At 38.3% G+C, this 17,933-nt stretch overlaps 6 protein-coding genes across 6 annotated transcripts in view; 2 read left to right on the top strand and 4 right to left on the bottom strand.

The window, feature by feature from the left end:
* Nucleotides 1–1,441, top strand: part of LOC6042359 (lamin Dm0) — a 32,699-nt gene extending 31,258 nt beyond the window's left edge. The window contains exon 5 of the mRNA XM_001851435.2: nucleotides 874–1,441. Coding sequence (XP_001851487.1) covers nucleotides 874–912 — 39 coding nt within the window. The 3' untranslated portion in view covers nucleotides 913–1,441. The remainder of the gene's footprint in view (nucleotides 1–873) is intronic.
* A 988-nt stretch (nucleotides 1,442–2,429) lies between these two features.
* LOC6042361 (failed axon connections) lies at nucleotides 2,430–3,587 on the top strand. The gene is made up of 3 exons (XM_001851436.2): nucleotides 2,430–2,536; nucleotides 2,595–3,399; nucleotides 3,462–3,587. Exons 1-3 carry the CDS (start codon nucleotides 2,439–2,441, stop codon nucleotides 3,585–3,587), a joined length of 1,029 nt encoding a protein of 342 aa, XP_001851488.2. The 5' UTR covers nucleotides 2,430–2,438.
* Nucleotides 3,588–7,514: 3,927 nt separating this feature from the next.
* On the bottom strand, nucleotides 7,515–9,473 carry LOC119767936. The gene is made up of 4 exons (XM_038257985.1): nucleotides 9,311–9,473; nucleotides 8,760–9,255; nucleotides 8,261–8,697; nucleotides 7,515–8,206 (listed from the first exon to the last, which is right to left on the bottom strand). Exons 1-4 carry the CDS (start codon nucleotides 9,340–9,342, stop codon nucleotides 7,843–7,845), a joined length of 1,329 nt encoding a protein of 442 aa, XP_038113913.1. The 5' UTR covers nucleotides 9,343–9,473; the 3' UTR covers nucleotides 7,515–7,842.
* Nucleotides 9,474–10,999: 1,526 nt separating this feature from the next.
* Nucleotides 11,000–17,577, bottom strand: LOC6042363. The gene is made up of 4 exons (XM_038257486.1): nucleotides 17,236–17,577; nucleotides 16,339–17,175; nucleotides 15,944–16,274; nucleotides 11,000–11,060 (listed from the first exon to the last, which is right to left on the bottom strand). The coding sequence occupies exons 1-3, from the start codon at nucleotides 17,241–17,243 to the stop codon at nucleotides 15,983–15,985; spliced, it is 1,137 nt and encodes a 378-aa protein (XP_038113414.1). The 5' UTR covers nucleotides 17,244–17,577; the 3' UTR covers nucleotides 11,000–11,060; nucleotides 15,944–15,982.
* Nucleotides 12,225–13,829, bottom strand: LOC119767838. Its single transcript, XM_038257491.1, has 3 exons — nucleotides 13,613–13,829; nucleotides 12,707–13,552; nucleotides 12,225–12,640 (listed from the first exon to the last, which is right to left on the bottom strand). Exons 1-3 carry the CDS (start codon nucleotides 13,618–13,620, stop codon nucleotides 12,568–12,570), a joined length of 927 nt encoding a protein of 308 aa, XP_038113419.1. The 5' UTR covers nucleotides 13,621–13,829; the 3' UTR covers nucleotides 12,225–12,567.
* On the bottom strand, nucleotides 14,398–15,778 carry LOC119767734. The gene is made up of 3 exons (XM_038257085.1): nucleotides 15,638–15,778; nucleotides 14,722–15,576; nucleotides 14,398–14,662 (listed from the first exon to the last, which is right to left on the bottom strand). Exons 1-3 carry the CDS (start codon nucleotides 15,643–15,645, stop codon nucleotides 14,398–14,400), a joined length of 1,128 nt encoding a protein of 375 aa, XP_038113013.1. The 5' UTR covers nucleotides 15,646–15,778.
* Nucleotides 17,578–17,933: the final 356 nt, after the last annotated feature.

Below are 17,933 nucleotides of genomic sequence, written 5' to 3'. Positions count from 1 at the left end.
TCTGCCAATCCTGCTGGTGAGGACCGCCTCTTTTTCTTGCCGTGAGGCATTTTTGCACTTTTTAGCACTTTTCAGGAGCTAATATCGAGGAGTACCTCACTGATTGGTGGTCCAAAAAGGCATTTTTTTTTTTCATTAGATTAAATTTTCATTTCAATTAAAATTGTAATATTTATTTTTTTGATTTTTTTTTTCTGGCGGCGACATAAGCTTTGCAACATGTTTGCAACGGCCTAATAAAAAAAAGAATCCAAAGAAGGTATTATACTATGACAAACAAACTCGCACTTTTTGACAGTTTGCCTGAATTTGCTTGCTAGTTTGGCAACCTCGCCTCTAGGTGGGCTTCGATCTAAAAATCCACCAAAACTCTTTTTTTGAAAAATTTTTGTTGTTTAAAAAGCTTTGGAAAGACGATCTCATTAAATTTAATAAAATTTTAGGGTAAGAAGTTTCACTTGTTCACCATGGCACTTCGAAAAATTTAACTCCATGTTGCACGCACACACTCTCACTTTTAATTTGTCGATATCCGAAAATGTGAAAACAAGCCAAAAATTGAAAAAGTGACTATAAAAACATGAAGAAGTTTTAAAGGCCAAATGTAATTATAGTAGATAAATGCAAATTGAAATACTGAAATTAAAACAAGAAAAACGCAAAACGAGAGAAGTAAAGTTTTTCGTAGAACAAAAGTTGCTCAAAATGACCACAGGAAAAATTAAAACTTTCGAAAAAAAATGGGCAGTAGAGGGTTAAAAACATTCAACGACGTGCCAACCAAGCGACAATGCTGTGGGATTGGCTTTGATCAGTCAACACAAAACACGGTTGAATAACTAAACATTTGTTTTTTTTTTTTCTATTTTTCAGGGGGAACCTAAAGGCGAGGAAAAGTGTCGCATCATGTGAAACTAAACCGGTCGCACCGCGAACCCAACTGGTCACATATTCTGCCTGTTAGCAATTTAGTTTGTACACACACACACACCATTGATGAAGATGATCAAGATGGAGAAAAAACAAAAACCACAAAACTCTTACACTATATCGATATATTACAAAATATATGAAGAAAAAAAACTGAGTACATTTAAAACTGTACGCTCGCAGACACGAACCATGCCCCTAGTTCTTATCATTACTACAAACTGCTAAACTGTAACAAACTTGAACAACTATTAAATACCGCTACTTAACGTTTTTCGAATGAGAGAAAGAGAGGCTCTCGAAATTCAGAGAGCAAGCAGCACAACACTAACACAACAACAAAAAACTCTAAGTTAGGAAGCAAATGAAACCACTTAGGATTACTTTATTTGACCGATAAGAACAAACAAAAAAACAAACAATTAATAAACACACACACACTTTATATTAAAATAGAGATTTATATGTATTTAACTTGAGGAACGAAAATAAACGAAAACTAGGAGAGGAAGTTGCATTTTTTTTAGGAAAGTTCGTAATGCCATTGCCATACAGTTTTGAGGTGAATTAAGGTTTTTTCACATAAGATTGACCCCACCTTTCCCTTTTGAGCATCGATCTAACGACACTAATTATTTAATTTGCCAAGTTTAAAACCAAGTGTTCCAGAGAATCAAAAGAGTGTCTTGCTAAGTGAAACTTTGTTGAAAAAGTTCGTGGAACTTTTGTCTGTTTTTTTTTTTGTCCTTGCGCAGTTGCCTTTGCGTCCTAAAACCAAGAGATAATGCATTTTATTTGATATTTTGAGAGTTGTTTTTTTTTTGTGGAAAACAGAGAGTGGTGAACGCGATACTGATTTGCGAGAAAGAGACGAAATGATTACACTTTAGAAACTATATATTTTTAAAAATAACCGCGGTGTCCTGATCAAAAGATGAAAAAAAACTGTTTAAGTAGATGCTTCCCGTAAAAGTAAAAAAAACCAGATGTACTTGTTGTAACTGTTTTTTTTTATTAACATTAAAATCACAATCAGAAAAAAATAAGTCATCCAATCGCATCTAATAACGAATCAATCATCATCCGGTAGAGAGGTTTAACTTTCATTCAGAAAAATTAACAATACGTTCTAGATTTTCATCAAGGTTGCCGATTTATTTTGTACCATCAATCGTAGATTTTTTTTTCTTTGGTAAAATTATAAAACAAGAATTTTAAAATAAACATAAACACAAAAAAACACTGCGACTTCCGTCACTTCTCCGAAAATTGTCCAAATCTTGTTAAATCTTAGATTTAAATTTACTCGAACTTGACATTTGTCTCAAAAAAAAATTTTGAGTAAGTTTGGTTTTGACGAAATCTCGAGTAAATTTTGATCAGCGTGTGAAAAGTCCAAAAACTTGCCCCAATCGAAGCAAGCTTCGACCGCGAAAAATCGTTTCTTCAGACAGTAATTAGACACTTTTGCAGAAGCGCAGCTCCGGAAACCCTTCCCTTTGCAAGAAATGGCCACCGATTCGACGACCGCGCCGGAGCCCCTGCTGGATTTGAAGGCCGGCGGCGATGCCCTCCTGGTGGCGAAACTTGCCGAAACCGTTGAAAGGTTACTTTGTCAAATTTTAGCGCATTTTCCCACAACATAACCTCAATCTCCGAACCAGATTGGAATCGGAGGAGGCACCTCCCCTAGTGGCCGCGTTGGACACTTCCACCAACACCGCCGTCGTCCTGCTGCACCAGTCGGGCCAGTGCGCCGCCCTGCCCTCCTTCCAGTCGGAATGCCTCACCGTCTGCACGTGGCTTCGCGCCGCCAACGTCCCCTTTAAAACCATGAACCACAAGCTGGTCCTCACCGGAAGCCGCTTCCCGATGGTCGAGCTGGGTGACGACGAATTCGGTCCCTCCGACAACATCCTCGAGAAGCTTTCCCGTCGTCTAAACTGCAACTTGGACGAAGCTCTAAGCCCCGACCAAAAAATCCTATCCTACGCCATGGCCTCAACGGTGGAGCACACCCTCGGCGCGGCCCATCGACGCTGGTGCAACGAAAACCGTGGCCAGCTACTCCGCGCGTACGATCTGGACCTGAAGCGCGCGCTCAAGCGATCCGCAATGCCCCGCGGCGTGTTGGAGTTCTTCTTTCGGCGATCCGCATCCCGTAACGAAAAGTCCCGCGGCCAGCCGGAAGATGAGCGACTGAAAGCGGTCCGAATGATTTCGGAGTTTCTCGGCGATAGGCCGTTCTGCTTCGCCGAAGCAGTGACCACTCTGGACGTGGTGGCGTTTGGTGTGCTGGCGCCGATGCTGGCCGTGTCCGGCAACGTGGCGTACCCGTTGCGTGACCAGATGATACTGAACTACCCGAATCTGGTTGGGTTTGTCGAGCGCGTCAAGCAGCGGCTGTTCCCGGATTGGGTGGATCTGTGCTGCGGAGGGGGAGGAAGCGCGAGTGAAGATGGGAAGTGCGTAAGTTGGGCTTGATTTGAAATTAATTGAAAGAAAATTTAAATTCAAACTTAAATTTTTAGGCTGTGGATAAGAAGCACAAGCTGGAACTTGACCATTTGAACAGCGGAAAAGAGCGAAAGCAGCAGCAGCCACAATCGGATAAGGTTTTGGAAAATAGCGAAGCCGAGCTGGAAACGCAAGTTTGAGAAAATTTATTTGTGGTTTTTGCAGTGTTGTTTTATTCATTATTCGGTAATATAATGTTTAATTGGTTTTTAAATTTGAAAAAAGACTTTTTTTTAATTCAAAATGGCAACCGAAATGATGGTGATTAAACATTGAAAAAAAAATGCCTTGGGTAAATTTGACTAAAATTGGATCGCAAAACCCAAATTTGATGTTTAAAGTAAGAAACTAAAAAAACTTTTAAAACATTTTTTTTTTTGTTCGATATTCTGAAATCCCATACAAACCTTGGGATAGTCGAACTTCGGATAATCGAGTCTGGACTGTATTTAACATTTTGCCAAGCTACCAAGTTTCTCCTTGAGATTACGGGTTTCAAACTGGGATGATGAAGTTAATAATAATCTTCAAAACAAATTTAAAATTTTTTAAATAAAAAAGACAATCTCGAAAATAAATTTCAAATTCATGCAAGAATTTGAATATAAGGAAATTTGGAAACAAAAAAAAATACTAGATTAAACAACAAAAATAAATTAGATTCTGAAGTTCAAATTTATGAAATAAATAAGGCCGTTGCAATTTTTTTCCACCTCAAAAAAATCACAAGAATTAGGGAGCAAAAAAATAATTACAGATCGTTGAAAATTCAAATCTTTATTTAAACAAAAAAGTACAAAATTTGATTGAAAACTATTTAAAAAATTGTGCAACGTTTATTTTTATATTTTCCATCAAAAAGGCAACTTATTAAATTTTGAATTTTGAGTCCTGCAAAAAAAAATCATAAAATCAGATATTTGAAAAGTTTCAAATAAAATATAATATTGTTTCAAAACTTCAAGAAAAATTTAAAAACAGCGACTTAAAAAAATCGCAAATGCGAAATTAAGAAATTAAAAGCTAGAAAGTTTTATAATTTTTAAATTTAGAATGTAAAAAATTTAAAATCATGGAATTGATTTTGTATAGAGTTGAAATTCAAAAATTTAGAGTCTTAAAAATCCACTAAAACAAAAAAAAAATAGTAGTTTATGCAACAAGTTGCAAAAAGAGGATTTTTTCAGCACGAGTCGTACATTTATCCAACGAGGTTCACCGAGTTGGATAAATACGAAGAGTGCTGAAAAAATCAAGTTTTGCAACGAGTTCCATACAACATTTTTTGCAATTCCAAAAAACACACACTGAGTGAAATTTTATGTCAAATTTTCATGTTTTTTGTCAATAAATCGATTAAATCAAAAAAATGTTGAAAAGTGTTACTTTTCAAAACAAGTGATGAAAAGTTCAACTTTTTAGCACCCATTTGAGTGCTGAAAAGTAGAACTTTTCAGCATTTATTTTGAAAAGTGTTGCTATTCGATTCTGTTATTTTTGGTACAGAAAAGTAGGCTATTTCGTCGTTCAAGAATGACAGGAAAAGTAAGTAGTTTCACGACGGAATTGCAAAAAATTAGTTTATAAATTTAGTAATTTTTTAATCAGAATTTAGAAATTAAAATCCTCACGAACTAAAAATTACCAAATTAAAACAAATTCAAAAAATATAAGGTTTATTTGCAAAATATGAGAAATTCAAAAACTTACAAAATAAACGACTTAAAAAATCGAAAACACGAATAGAAAAATTAAAACAATTGATTTTAAAATTACGAAATTTTAAGTTTAGAAAGTTCTATACAATTATAAAGTTTTGAAATTTAAAATGTAAAAATTCAAAAATTTAGAGACTTTAAAAATACATGAATATTTTTTTAAGGTTTAGTTTGTAAGTTTATTAATTTTAAAATCAGAATTTTGAAAATAAAAACCTGAAGAACCAAAAAACATGAAAAAATCAAGTTTTAGTTGCAAAAATTGAGAAATTAAAAAAATCTTAGGCTTGAAGATTGGAAAATACGAATTCAAAAATTAGAAAAAGATCTAAGATTATTGAATTAAGAAATTAAAATTTTAAGAAATTTTATTACAATTTTGAAATTTCTATATGTAATATTTTTACAATCTTGTAGTTTAAAAAATCATTTTTTGCAATTCCGTCGTGAAACTATTTACTTTTCCTGTCATTCTTGAACGACGAAACAGCCTACTTTTCTGTACCAAAAATAGCAGAATCGAATAGCAAAAATTTTCAAAATAAATGCTGAAAAGTCCTACTTTTCAGCACTCAAATGGATGCTGAAAAGTTGAACTTTTCAGCACTTGTTTCGAAAAGTAACATTTTTCAACATTTTTTTGATTTAAACGATTTATTGACAAAATACATGAAAATTTGACATAAAATTTCACTCAGTGTGTGTTTTTTGGAATTGCAAAAAATGTTGTATGGAACTCGTTGCAAAACTTGATTTTTTCAGCACTCTTCGTATTTATCCAACTCGGTGAACCTCGTTGGATAAATGTACGACTCGTGCTGAAAAAATCCTCTTTTTGCAACTTGTTGCATAAACTACTATTAAATTAGAATTTAGAAACTTGAAAATAGCAGGCCAAGGATTGATACCCAAGAGCATGCAATGGCACTGACCTTGTTGCGTGCTCTTCGGTTGACGACCACGTAAGGAACATCCTGGAAGGAGCGTAACTAACTACATCCGTAGTTCTGTTAGATCATCCGAATTATCTTGATCAGAACAGTATAGCTCTGGTTCCTTGCAAGTGTCCTATTTTCTTACCTCCACGTTGGCTTGGTTTTCATGATGACCTAGCTGGTGGCCTGTGGAAACGGATCGTAAACCTTTGACCACCGCGGGTCAGAGTCGAGACGGCTAAAAGAAAGGGCGCGACAATGTGGGAAAGGGAAGTAATTTGTGATTGTAGACGGTATTGTTTTGATTCGCAGTATGTTGAGTCAACTGCTGTGGATGTACCTGAAACATCGCACAACGGGGTTTCTCTTCTCTTCATTCTCAGCTACCACCTATCTCCTATTTTTATTTTGCTCTTCTGATTCCCAATTCTTCACTGATTCTTTTATTTAATATCCAACATTTGATTTTAATTTTACTAACTTTTGATTCTCTTATCTCTCAAAGATTTTCCACTCTTTTCTATCAATTGATACTGCTGTAACAAACTTTGTTTTGTTTTCTTTTTCCTTAAAAATATACTTTTCCTTAATGTACTAGTAATATCAAGTCTATTTATCATTCGCCTAATCTTTTTTGATTTTATTGCGAATTTATTTATTTGAATAATTCTTTATCTGTCCTATAAATTATCATTTCTATAATCTAAGCTTGTTTTGTATCTCTATTTATTAACTATTGTCTAATTTTACTTCTAATACATCTAGCTTCTCATTTTTATTCTTCAAAATACGCTCATCATTCTCTTACTATTGATACTTGATTTTTATAAAATAAATTCTCTTTTACTGTCTATTGTTTTCAATCTTCACCCTTTTTTTCAAACAAGTGATGGAATGGTTAAAGGATTAACACAAATATTACTATTGTATTTTTGGTAAACTTTTATAACATGCTTAGGACCAAAACTTGTAGCAAAACACCGCGACAAAAGAAATAGCAACAGATAAACAGACTCAACAATAGGGAAGATTTCAGGAGAAAACAATACACAGTAAAAAACAATAAGTTTTTGAATGAATTCAAACTAAAAATAAAACAGTACTTGCTTTAATGAAAGTTGTTAGGCACACTTTAAATGGTTAGGCGCTTATACTTACATCAAACCCTACTTAATGTACCACCCCCGGCCGAGTTAAAATGCGTAACCGGAAAAGAAGGTGTGCATGCCTGGCACGAACACTCAAAGCGTGTTCTAGCGTGCTGCTCGTACTGACTCAGAGCAAGGGTGAGATGTAGGTGTAAGGGCAGTGCGTGTTCGTCGGGAACCTGGTGCATAAGATCGGTCAAGGCCCGTTCTTACACTGAAAATTGCGAATTGCGAATTTAGTAACTTTGATTGAAAATAAAAAAAACGTCTTTTAAATTTACAATCTCATGAAATACAAAAAATATTTCCAATTTTTATTATTTTCCTATTCAAACGTTGCAATTTTCGATAACACCTTCTAAGCTAAAAAAAGTATTTATTTCTTCTAAAATCTAGAGCAACATTTCAAGGGAACGGTAAACGCGTGTCATTAGAGGCCGTAAGAGCAATGGCACACCGACCATTTCAAATGTTGCTCCAGAAATATGTTAATATTATCTTTTATCTAAACACATGATTCTTCAACTCTCTTATCAATACATCTTTGCACTTTTAGCCTCAAATTCAACAACATCCATCTTTCCATCGTTTTGACTAATCATCCTCCTCCTCCCCACAAACACTAAAGCCCCGCGACATTGACCTCGATCTCAACCTGCCCTCGGTCCGGCTCCGTTTCGCCTTTGGCGTAGATGTCTCAAGCCGAGCCTTGGAAGCACTTTTCCTACCACTAGCCGACTCCACCTCCACCCGGTAGTGACGCCTTTCGCAGTGCTGCACGTAGTTGTAAAAGAACCAGCGGCTGGTGCCGTCCGTTAGCGTTACTTTGCAGTCGTTGTTGCAGATGGGACAGCGCACCGCGGCTTGGATGGTTCCGTTTGGACTTCGGTAGACCCGGCACTGTCTGCTTTTCGGCAGTTGCTTGAAGAAGGCTTTGAAGGTTGGCGTGGAGGAATCGCTGGAAGAATTTGACTGTTTGGTGAAGTTTCTGGGTAAGGGGGACATAACTTACCGTGCCTGGTAGTACTCGCGGATCTTGGTGGCTAGGAGTTCGGCTAGCTGGGGTCCGTTTTCCACCTTTTCGCGCACTCCCTTTTCTTTGAGCTTGGCAGCCTTCAAGTAGTGACGAATTCCGTTCTGTTGAATTGCCGAAGCGATGGACAATATGGTGCACTTTTCCTCCGGGCTAAAGCAGAACCGTTCCGGGTGGTCCCAGTACGTCTCGCCGTAGTACTTGAGCATCGCTTGCTTGGGATCGGTTCCGCGAGCTTCTTCCTGGCTGGCCAGCAATTGCACCGACTGTCGCATGCTCTCCTCGATTCGTTTGATTGTGGATGGTGAGATAAAACCGAGGGACGCCTCGCGGCACCGTCCGGTCAGTTCGAGCGCGTGTCGCACGTGCACCGGAATCGAATCTACGTCATGTTGCAAAACCTGCCAGAAGCGTTTCTGGAATTTTAAAAGCTCAATCAGAATAAAAAAACGTTAAAAAAGACTACATTAAAACTGACATTCTTCCTGTCGTCGTTCCGATCCACCACGACGGACAGTTCCTTCGCGTTCAAGTTCTTGCAGGTTTCGCTCAAGCCAGTCTCCTCTTCCGGTTCGAAATTGTCGTCCTCCACCCGGCTAAGCTCGTAATCGTCCAGAGCCAACGGTTCAATCGACACCCACAAACTGCTGTAATCGGCCACGTTGCTATAACTCAACCCAGCATTCTGAACCTCCTCGAGCTGAAGCTCCAGCGTGGGAAACGGTCGGCACCGGCGAACTGCCTCGTGCAGCTTTTGGCACCGGTCCCGGAACAGCTCCAGCTCGGTCAGTTTTTGCTGGCACGCGATGCAGATCGCGCTAGCCCCGTCCCGGGCCGGGTCCAGACGAATCTGGACGAGCGATTTGAAGCGGGACAAGATGGCTTGGTTGTGGTCAGCGGAATCGGTGAACAACGGTGCTATCCGGAACTGTGAGTAGCAAAATCGGCAGTATTTTGTTGGGTTTGCGCTGGGTCTGGAAAGGGGAATTTTTGTCAAATTTTGTATAGTTTTATTGGTACAGTACTTACGGCGTGGGGTAATCCGAGGAAATTCCGTTCATTTTTGGTAACAAAATATCCACTTTTTACGTATAATCTTTAATGCGTTTTCATTGAATTTTGAAAACAAATTTAAATTTTGCTGCAAAACCGGCAAAACAAACCACAACAACGTTGCTCGAAAAACTGCTCGAACTTGTCAAATGAGCGAGATACACTGAAGAAAATAGCGATGTCATATTCAATGTAAATTTTTTATGTTTTCCTAAATATTTTGTTAAAAATATTATTTTATAAATATTTTGTTTGTTTTTTTGTTTTTAGAAGAACTTCGTTTATTGTTAACTTAAAAAAAATCCTTGAATTTCAAAGTTTCTAAAATTTCTCTTGAATTTCTGAAACATCTTGAATGCTTAAACACCCAGAAATTCACCTACACAACAATTTCTCATTAAAACTCAGTTAAATTTACTGAAATCTGACTACTGAAATTTTCAGTAAATGAAAACTTGCTGAAATTTCAGCAAACTTTGACAGCTCCATACAAATTTTAACTGAAGTTCAACGAAAAACTAACTGAAAATTTCAGTAGTGCAGTTTTCAGTAAATTTAACTAAAAATGAACTTTAGAATTAGCAGTGTAAGTTTCCAGTAACTATTCAAATTTGAAAAAATAAAAAAAGGCAGACATTTTCACAATTTAAGATATTAGAAAATATGTTTTTTATTCTAATATTGAGTTCGATTTGTGATGCCTTTTCGTTGGGTCGCAAAATTTTTCGCGTCCGTCGCAGTGTGTTTTTCGTTTTTTTTTTTCGCGTGCGTGTGTGCGTGTGAAGGTGCGGCTGGCTTTGACTGTCCCGATGACAGTTAGCCAGTTCGATTTGCGATGCCTTTTCGTTGAGTCGCAAAATTTTTCGCGTCCGTCGCAGTGTGTTTTTCGTTTTTTTCGCGTGCGTGTGTGCGTGTGAAGGTGCGGCTGGCTTTGACTGTCCCGATGACAGTCAGTTCGATTTGCGATGCCTTTTCGTCGGGTCGGTAAATTTTTCGCGTCCGTTGTCGATGTGCAACAACAACAAAACCCTATCATACCATTTCATCTCGATACATCGTAACTCGTCGTTCGCAAAGTTAATCAGTACCTCACTAAACATCAATTATTCAAAACTCGTGAAATCATCTCAAGTTAAAAATTACACTGTTTAACCCTTCAGTTTTAATTACAAATGATTTTGGTTCTATCTTTCCACAGCCGGCTGTCTAAGACTAGACCATTTCATTTAAAATTTAACAACAGATAAACGGGAAATGTCTCATCCGCAGCCTCCGATTGCTTGCCTTGAGAATAATACAAAATACCGTTCAACAAACACTATGATTTTGGGTCGCATCATCATCTTCTATGATGAATCCTGACCAAACACCCTATCCTACTAACAAGTTTTCAGGTTCCTGGCGCTCGTGGGGTGTAAGCACAGAGTAAATCAGCTGCCCTAGTAGCAACCTGCGCTAACTAACATTCCCGTCCCTTAAAATCGAGGTCTACAAACTGACATGGCGGGCGCCGTTGGTGGCCAATGACTGTTACCTATTCGCAACTGATCTAGCTTTAGCAATCATGGTGTTTTATCTTTTCAGCGCATTCATACATGCTGTTGATAAGGGAAACACCACTAGATCGTCGAAGCCTATAATCAGTAGTGCTGAAAGGATATTACGGTTCTGTTCAGCAACGGAGGGGCAACCATGGGTGATCTCTCATGCTCATGCTCATGCTCATGCTCAATATGTTTTTTATTCTAATATTTTAAAAATGGTAGAAAATCAAAAGTTTTAAAAACTTCAGCAATTCCTAAAATTCTTTAAATCTGTTAAACTCCTAAGATCACTTGATTTCCTAAAACTCTACAAATCACTTTTTTTTGAGTTTCAGAAACTCCTAAAATACATTGATTGCAATAATTCCTAAAATTCCTAAAATTTTGTGGAATTTCCAAAAAATTTAAATGTTCATAAAATAATCTAAATACAGCGATAAAGCTTATTTTTCTGAGTACAATGACCCTTTGTACGACCACAAAGAGTTTAAAATGGATTTTTAAATCAATTTTGAAAAATTAACCTCGCGGTCCTTCTTGACAGAAAAGCTCCTACTTGACAGCTCGTTCCAAGGGGACCATAGTTGATCCATCAAAAAATGTTGTCTTGTCAAAAAAAAAAATTTGCATCAAAATGAAAAAAAGTGATCAGAAATGGTTTTTAATCATGTTTTTTACCGTTGTATATAAAAATTGACATAGGGCTTTAGTACCCAATTCCAGAATTTTTCATGAAATATAGTTTTGTAAAATATAATAGGTATTTAAAATTGAAAAAAATCTCGAATATTTAAATTTATTTTATTTAAATTTTAAGAATTTAAGGACTAAATTATTTTAGAGGTTTTTGATTTTTTTTTTGAATTTTATAAGGTCATTTCAAATGTTTTTCAAAATGTATGCCCCTCCCCTTCAAAATTGGACTAAAAAATCGGGGGACAAAAAAATCCATTGATAATTATATTAGCATGTCTGGGCTTGTTTAAAAATGTTTTGATTAAAAATAAAATTTTGGACAGTACTTAGATATTTTGGAAACTAATGATGGAAAAAACAACTGGACACGTGTATAATGCATTGTAAAACACGTTTTTTTTTAAATTAAAATATTGAAACCATGGCTCGTAATTTCAATTTCCATATGTGTTTTCCCCCGTCGACTTTGGTCAGAGTCGAGGGACATAAATTTCAAAAAATATTTGCAACGGCATATATTGCAAAGAGATTTATCGTCGTATAATATATTTCACAACCATTTTTAAATAAATATGATGAATTGATGGCTTGTTATTTCAGTTTAGCCTTTAACTAAAATTATGATCGTCGATTTTATTATAAAAAAAAACTAGCAATCAACAATATTTATATTACAACCAGTTTTCAAAGGTCTTAAAAACATTCATTTACAATCAAGAAAGATAAAAACAAGTTGTTTTCAGTCAATCACCTAATCATTTATGTATTTTGCATCGCATTTACTAGTCACTATCCAGTAAACTAAAAAACCGTCGCGTGCTTTCGATCATCCTTGGCTCACTTTTTCTTCACCGTTCGGTACTCCACCCGGTAGTGCTGCTGGCAGTGTTTCACAAAGTTGTGAATGCGCCACGAGTTACCATCCCTAGTAACTTGCAGGTGCATGTTACAGTACGAGCAGTACATAAGTCCTATAATGGTTCCGTCCTCCCTTTAGCGCACGACGCACCTATCCACGCCCGGCAGCCTCGCGAAAAATGCTCCAAACTCTTCACTATCGTTGGCACTGTTGGTAATTAATAAAAATGTATTGTCTTAATCGATAAATAGAATAAAATTGATATTATCTTACTGTTGTCTGTAGTAATCCTGAATCTTATCGGCCAGTTTCTCTGTTAGTGTTTCAGCATCATCCGGTTCATCCGCCGCATTCAACCGTTCTTTACGGCTGTGTGTAACGCATGCTTTGCTCAGATACTCGTTTATCCCATTTTCTTGGACGGCAGCCGTAATCGAAAGGATTGTCTGCACTTCTCCAGCTAGGAATTTGAATTTCGACGGATTTTTGCAATAAACTGCGCCGTAATGCTGTCGGAGAACCTCCCATCGATTTCCTCCCAGTGAACCCTTACTGGAGGTCACATACTCCACCGTATCGCGCATGTCCTGTTCGATCTGTTTGATTGTCATAGGCGAGATCATCCCTAGTGACGCATTTCGATAGAATCCGGTCAGTTCGAGGGCGCGTTTGATGTGATCTGGAATGACACCAACGTCCTGCGAAATGGCTCGCCAAAAGCTGTCTCTTGTTCTCCTTTTCGAAACAACATCAGAAGCATCCTGAAGTGGGTCATTTTTCGTCGGTGGACCGATGCCTCCGTCAGAATCTTCACCATCGCCCAAAGGTTCCACAGCGAACCAAAGATCATTTTGGCTACATTGATTGCCATCGATCTTTTGCCGTACGATGGCATCGTGGTGGTTGCACCGATCGCGGAACAGTTGAAATTCCGCCAACTGTTGGCGACACATTGAGCAAATCGCAGTGGTCGCAGCCTGGTTGGGATCCAGCTCGATCTGGATAAGGGAACTGATTTGGTTGACCAGTTGCTCGTCCTTTGGACCATTGGAAAGCAGTGGTTCCACTCGGAATTGCGAAAAACAAAACCGACAGTACTGCAAGGGATCGTCAGTTGGCCTGTATGGAATCAAGATGTGAATTTGATTCAGTGTTTTTCGATAAGGCGAGAAAACTTACGGATTCATCACTGGACTTGACTTGGTTTTTCAAAATTTAAGGTATTTTTGTACACCTTTGTCAATGGACCACCTTTTTATTACATTTTAAATAATGGTAACACTCAATTTCACTTGTACTTGTGCTTGTACCAAAAAAGAAACGAGTTTCTATTTGCACTACGACTGTTTTAAACAAGAAATGACGGCTGTAAACAAGCCGTTTCTCTCCGTGCATTGAACTGTCAAAAGTGCTCGATTATTTTTAAAGACGGAAAAATATTTTCTTGTTTTGTTTTAAGAAATAAATAAAAACAACAAAAAAATACAATATTTTTTAAATTTAATGGAGGTAATAGATATGAAAAAATAAAACGATTAACAACTGACAAAATTAAATAAATATGTTTTTTTTAATACTACTAAATCAGGACAAAATTGCTTCCTCATATTGTCTTTTGCAAGTAGAGTAACCTTAACCTGATAAAAAGTTGTAAACTAACAGGCTCTCGTCACAAATAAACAATCAATTACAATTACAATTATAACCAAACTAAGTCTTATCGGCACCCTCAGCAATACAAATTGCTGCCGGATAACTTTTCGAATCTCTCCCGACTCCCGGAAAAGATCCGGCAGCAATTTTGTATGGTTTGACGTTTGCGGAGGATGCCAAAAAAAGGTAAACAAATCACTTCGTGCATCGGCCAATACCCATTAAATATATATACCTACATGGAAAAATGAAAAAGTAATTTCAATGTTTTATTTATTTGTTGAATTTCTGAACTCTCATTGAACTGAACTCTAATCCGTCGCATTATCTCCGTCACCTAGAGGTCGTTTTCTCTTAGCCGCCTTGTTGAACTCCACCCGGTAATGCTGTTGGCAGTGTTTTACAAAGTTGGAAATTTTCCACGTGTTACCTTCCACAACAGCTTGCAGGTTGATGTTGCAATACGAGCAGTACAAAAGGCCAAAAATAGTTCCGTCCTCCCGTAGGCGCACGATGCACTTTTCCACGACCGGAAGACGAGCGAAAAATGCTCTGAACTCTTCGCTTTCGGTCGAGCTGTTGATAGAAACAGGTTGTTTTAGTCTAGAAGTTCTATAAAATTAGCATTCTCTTACTGTTGCTTGTAATAATCGTGAAGCTTTTCGATCAGTTTCTCCGCAAGCATTTCAGCGTCATCCGGTTTATCCGCCGCAATCAAAAGTTCATCTCGGTGTTTACCCCTCTGTGGAACACACGCTTTGCTGAGGTACTCGTTTATTCCATTTTCCTGAACGGCAGCCGTAATCGAAAGAATTGTTTGCACTTCACCAACCAGGAATTTGAATTTCGACGGATTTTTGCAATAAACTGCGCCGTAATACTGTCGAAGAACCTCCACGATATTCTCTCCCTTTGGGCACTTACTGGAGATCACATGCTCAACCGTATCGCGCATGTCCTGTTCGATCTGTTTGATCGTCATAGCCGAGATCATTCCAAGAGACGCATTCCGATAGAATCCGGTCAGTTCGAGGGTGCGTTTGATGTGATCTGGAATAACGCCAACGTCTTGCGAGATGGCTCGCCAAAAGCTTTCTCTTGTCTTGTTTTTCGAAACAACATCAGAAACGCCCTGCAGTGGGTCATCTTTCGACAGGGAAGCCTCGTCATCGTTAGAATCTTCGCCATCGCCCAAAGGTTCCACGGCGTACCACATATCGTTTTGACTGGACTGGTTCCCCTCAACCTTTTCCCGTACGATAGAATCGTGGTGGCTGCACCGATCGCGGAAAAGCTGGAACTCCGTCAACTGATGGCGACACCTTGAGCAAATGGCAGTGGTCGCTGCCTGATTCGGGTCCAGCTCGATCTGGACGAGAGAACGGATTTGTTTTACCAGTTGTTGGTCTTTTGGACCTCCGGAAAGCAGAGGTTCCACTCGGTATTGCGAAAAACAAAACCGGCAGTACTGCAAAGGATCGTCAGCTGGCCTACAAGGAATCAACGTGTGAATTTGATTCAGTGTTTTCCCATAAAACGGATTTTACTCACGGCTTCATTACTGGACGTTTGTTTTGTCTTCGAAAACTTTGGACTTTGTCTTCTTCACGTTAATCAATGGATTACCAGATAAGGTCTTAGATAAGGTTTTATTTAAACAAACAACTGTAACTGGATATGACGACCGTAAACAAATCGTTTTTCTCCGTGCTCATAACTGTCAAACTCGAGAAGTGCATGCTGAAAGTGCTCGAATATTTATTAGGACCGAAAAAAATATTTTTACCGAAACAACAAAATTAAAATTGGATATTTTTTAATAGTACTAATTAAGTTTTACATAAACTTTTATTTTATTTTGCAAAACAAGTAAGATTTAATTGCAAACAAAACCCTTTATGAATGAATGTCGTCGCTTTCATCAATCACAGTCTCTCGATCACCCTGCGCTCGCTTCCTCTTGGCCGTCCTGATGTTCTCCACCCGGTAATGCTTCTGGGTGTGCTTCACAAAGTTGTAAACCCTCCACACGTTCCACCGACTGTCTACGAAAGCTTGTAGGTGCTTCTTGCAATAGGAGCAGTGTATGAATGCAAAAATAGAGCCGTCCTCCTTTTGACGCACGTCAATCTCCTTTTGGCGCGGCAATCGGGCAATAAACGATTTGAACTCTCTGCTGTCGGTAGTGCTGTTAAAAGAATTTGATCGGTTTGAATCTATATGAATATAGAATGAAATTAAATTTCTCTTACTATTGCTTGTAGTAGTCCTGAATCTTCTCGACCAGTGTCTCCGCGAGTATGTCAGCATTATCCGGTTTTCCCGATGCATTTAACTGTTCTTTGCGGCTTGAAACCTTCTGTGAAAGGCTCGCTTTGTTGAGATACTCGGTAATGCCATTCTCCTGAACTGCGGCCGTTATCGAAAGGATGGTCTGCACTTCACCGGCTAAGAATTTGAATTTGGACGGATTTTTGCAATAAACTGTGCCGTAATACTGTCGAAGTACCTCCGCGCGGTTTGCTCCTTGTGAGATCACAAACTCAACCGCCTCGCGCATGTCTTGCTCAATCTGCTTGATCGTCGTTGGTGAAATCATTCCGAGGGACGCATTTCGGTAGAACCCGGTCAGTTCGAGGTCACGTTGAATGTGCTCCGGAATCACGCCAACATCTCGAGAGATGGCTCGCCAAAAGTTTACCTTTGTTTGCTTTTCTGAAACCGGGACGCTTCGAAAAGAATCGTCATTTGATATCGGAGTATCGTCTTCGTCGGAATCGTCGCCATCGCCAAGAGGTTCCACAGCGAACCACATATCATTTTGGCTAGATTGATCGCCCTCAATCTTATCCCTTACGATGGAATCGTGATGTTTGCACCGATCGCGGAATAGCTGGAACTCCGTCAACTGATGGCGGCACATGGAGCAAATTGCTGCGGTCGTTGCCTGGTTGGAGTCAAGCTCGATCTGGACGAGGGAACTGATTTGTTTAACCAGTTGCTGATCCTTTTGACCTCCGGAAAGCAGTGGTTCCACCCGGAATTGCGTGAAACAAAACCGGCAATACTGCAGGGGATCGTCACATGGACTGTAAGGAATGAGGGTAATGATTTCATTCAGTGTAGTTTGTTAAGGCGAAAAAACTTACAGATTCATCACGGGATTTTGCCAAACTTTTGTTCTTCAAAATTACACGAAGTCTTCCTCGTCTTTATCGATGCGTTGAAAACTTTACTATTTGTATCAAATTACAAACAATTTCACTTATTTCAAAACACGAAACAAGTTGTACGCCTGCAATGTTTTCAAAATGGTAAAGATGACCGTATAAACAAACTGTTTTTCTCCGTGCCTAGAACTGTCAGAACTGCCCGATTTTTCAGAGACTCGATAAAAAACAAATTTTCTGCTCAGGACGACTAGCTTGAGGGATGTTATATGTGATGTTATTTCGTTTCTTTAATTTTATTATTATTTACCTAAAACATAAACATTTTTTAGGTAAACACAATCAATAGAGATATCCACGCGCGAGAGTGTGTTAGTTTGTAACAAAATTTACACGCAGACATAGGCAAATCGAGTAGAATGATTCGTCTGTCAAAATCAGCTGTGTCCTTTGTTATACCACGAGCACGTGGTAAACAGCTGGTTTTTACAGACGATTGGTCTACTCGATTTGCCTATGTCTGCGTAAAAATAGTGTAAACAAAATCAGCTGCTTGGAATTCAGCCAATCACAATCGATCAAAACCAAAACAATACTTTAAATACAAATACCAATACATAATCGTGGTGTGCGTGAGAGAAACCGTGGAGATCTCTATAACTAAAAAATAAGAAGGA

The sequence above is a fragment of the Culex quinquefasciatus genome, chromosome 2 (genome assembly GCF_015732765.1).
Source record: "Culex quinquefasciatus strain JHB chromosome 2, VPISU_Cqui_1.0_pri_paternal, whole genome shotgun sequence".
Classification (NCBI taxonomy): Eukaryota; Metazoa; Arthropoda; class Insecta; order Diptera; family Culicidae; genus Culex; species Culex quinquefasciatus.
The sequence above is the reverse complement of the archived record's forward strand: the minus strand, read 5'-3'. Positions and strand labels throughout refer to the sequence as shown.

What these genes read in the sequence shown, in the direction of transcription:
- LOC119767936 (XM_038257985.1), bottom strand. Translation starts at nt 9,342, where the DNA reads ATGAACGGAATTTCCTCGGATTACCCCACGCC. An exon ending in TCCTCGGATTACCCCACGCC is followed by an intron (nt 9,256 to 9,310) that starts GTAAGTACTGTA and finishes TCCCCTTTCCAG; the next exon opens with ACCCAGCGCAAACCCAACAA. An exon ending in CGCGAGTACTACCAGGCACG is followed by an intron (nt 8,207 to 8,260) that starts GTAAGTTATGTC and finishes AAATTCTTCCAG; the next exon opens with CGATTCCTCCACGCCAACCT.
- LOC119767838 (XM_038257491.1), bottom strand. An exon ending in CAGGATTACTACAGACAACA is followed by an intron (nt 12,641 to 12,706) that starts GTAAGATAATAT and finishes AATTACCAACAG; the next exon opens with TGCCAACGATAGTGAAGAGT.
- LOC119767734 (XM_038257085.1), bottom strand. An exon ending in CACGATTATTACAAGCAACA is followed by an intron (nt 14,663 to 14,721) that starts GTAAGAGAATGC and finishes TTCTATCAACAG; the next exon opens with CTCGACCGAAAGCGAAGAGT.
- LOC6042363 (XM_038257486.1), bottom strand. An exon ending in CAGGACTACTACAAGCAATA is followed by an intron (nt 16,275 to 16,338) that starts GTAAGAGAAATT and finishes TTCTTTTAACAG; the next exon opens with CACTACCGACAGCAGAGAGT.
- LOC6042361 (XM_001851436.2), top strand. Translation starts at nt 2,439, where the DNA reads ATGGCCACCGATTCGACGACCGCGCCGGAGCCCCTGCTGGATTTGAAG. An exon ending in CTTGCCGAAACCGTTGAAAG is followed by an intron (nt 2,537 to 2,594) that starts GTTACTTTGTCA and finishes TCTCCGAACCAG; the next exon opens with ATTGGAATCGGAGGAGGCAC. An exon ending in CGAGTGAAGATGGGAAGTGC is followed by an intron (nt 3,400 to 3,461) that starts GTAAGTTGGGCT and finishes TTAAATTTTTAG; the next exon opens with GCTGTGGATAAGAAGCACAA.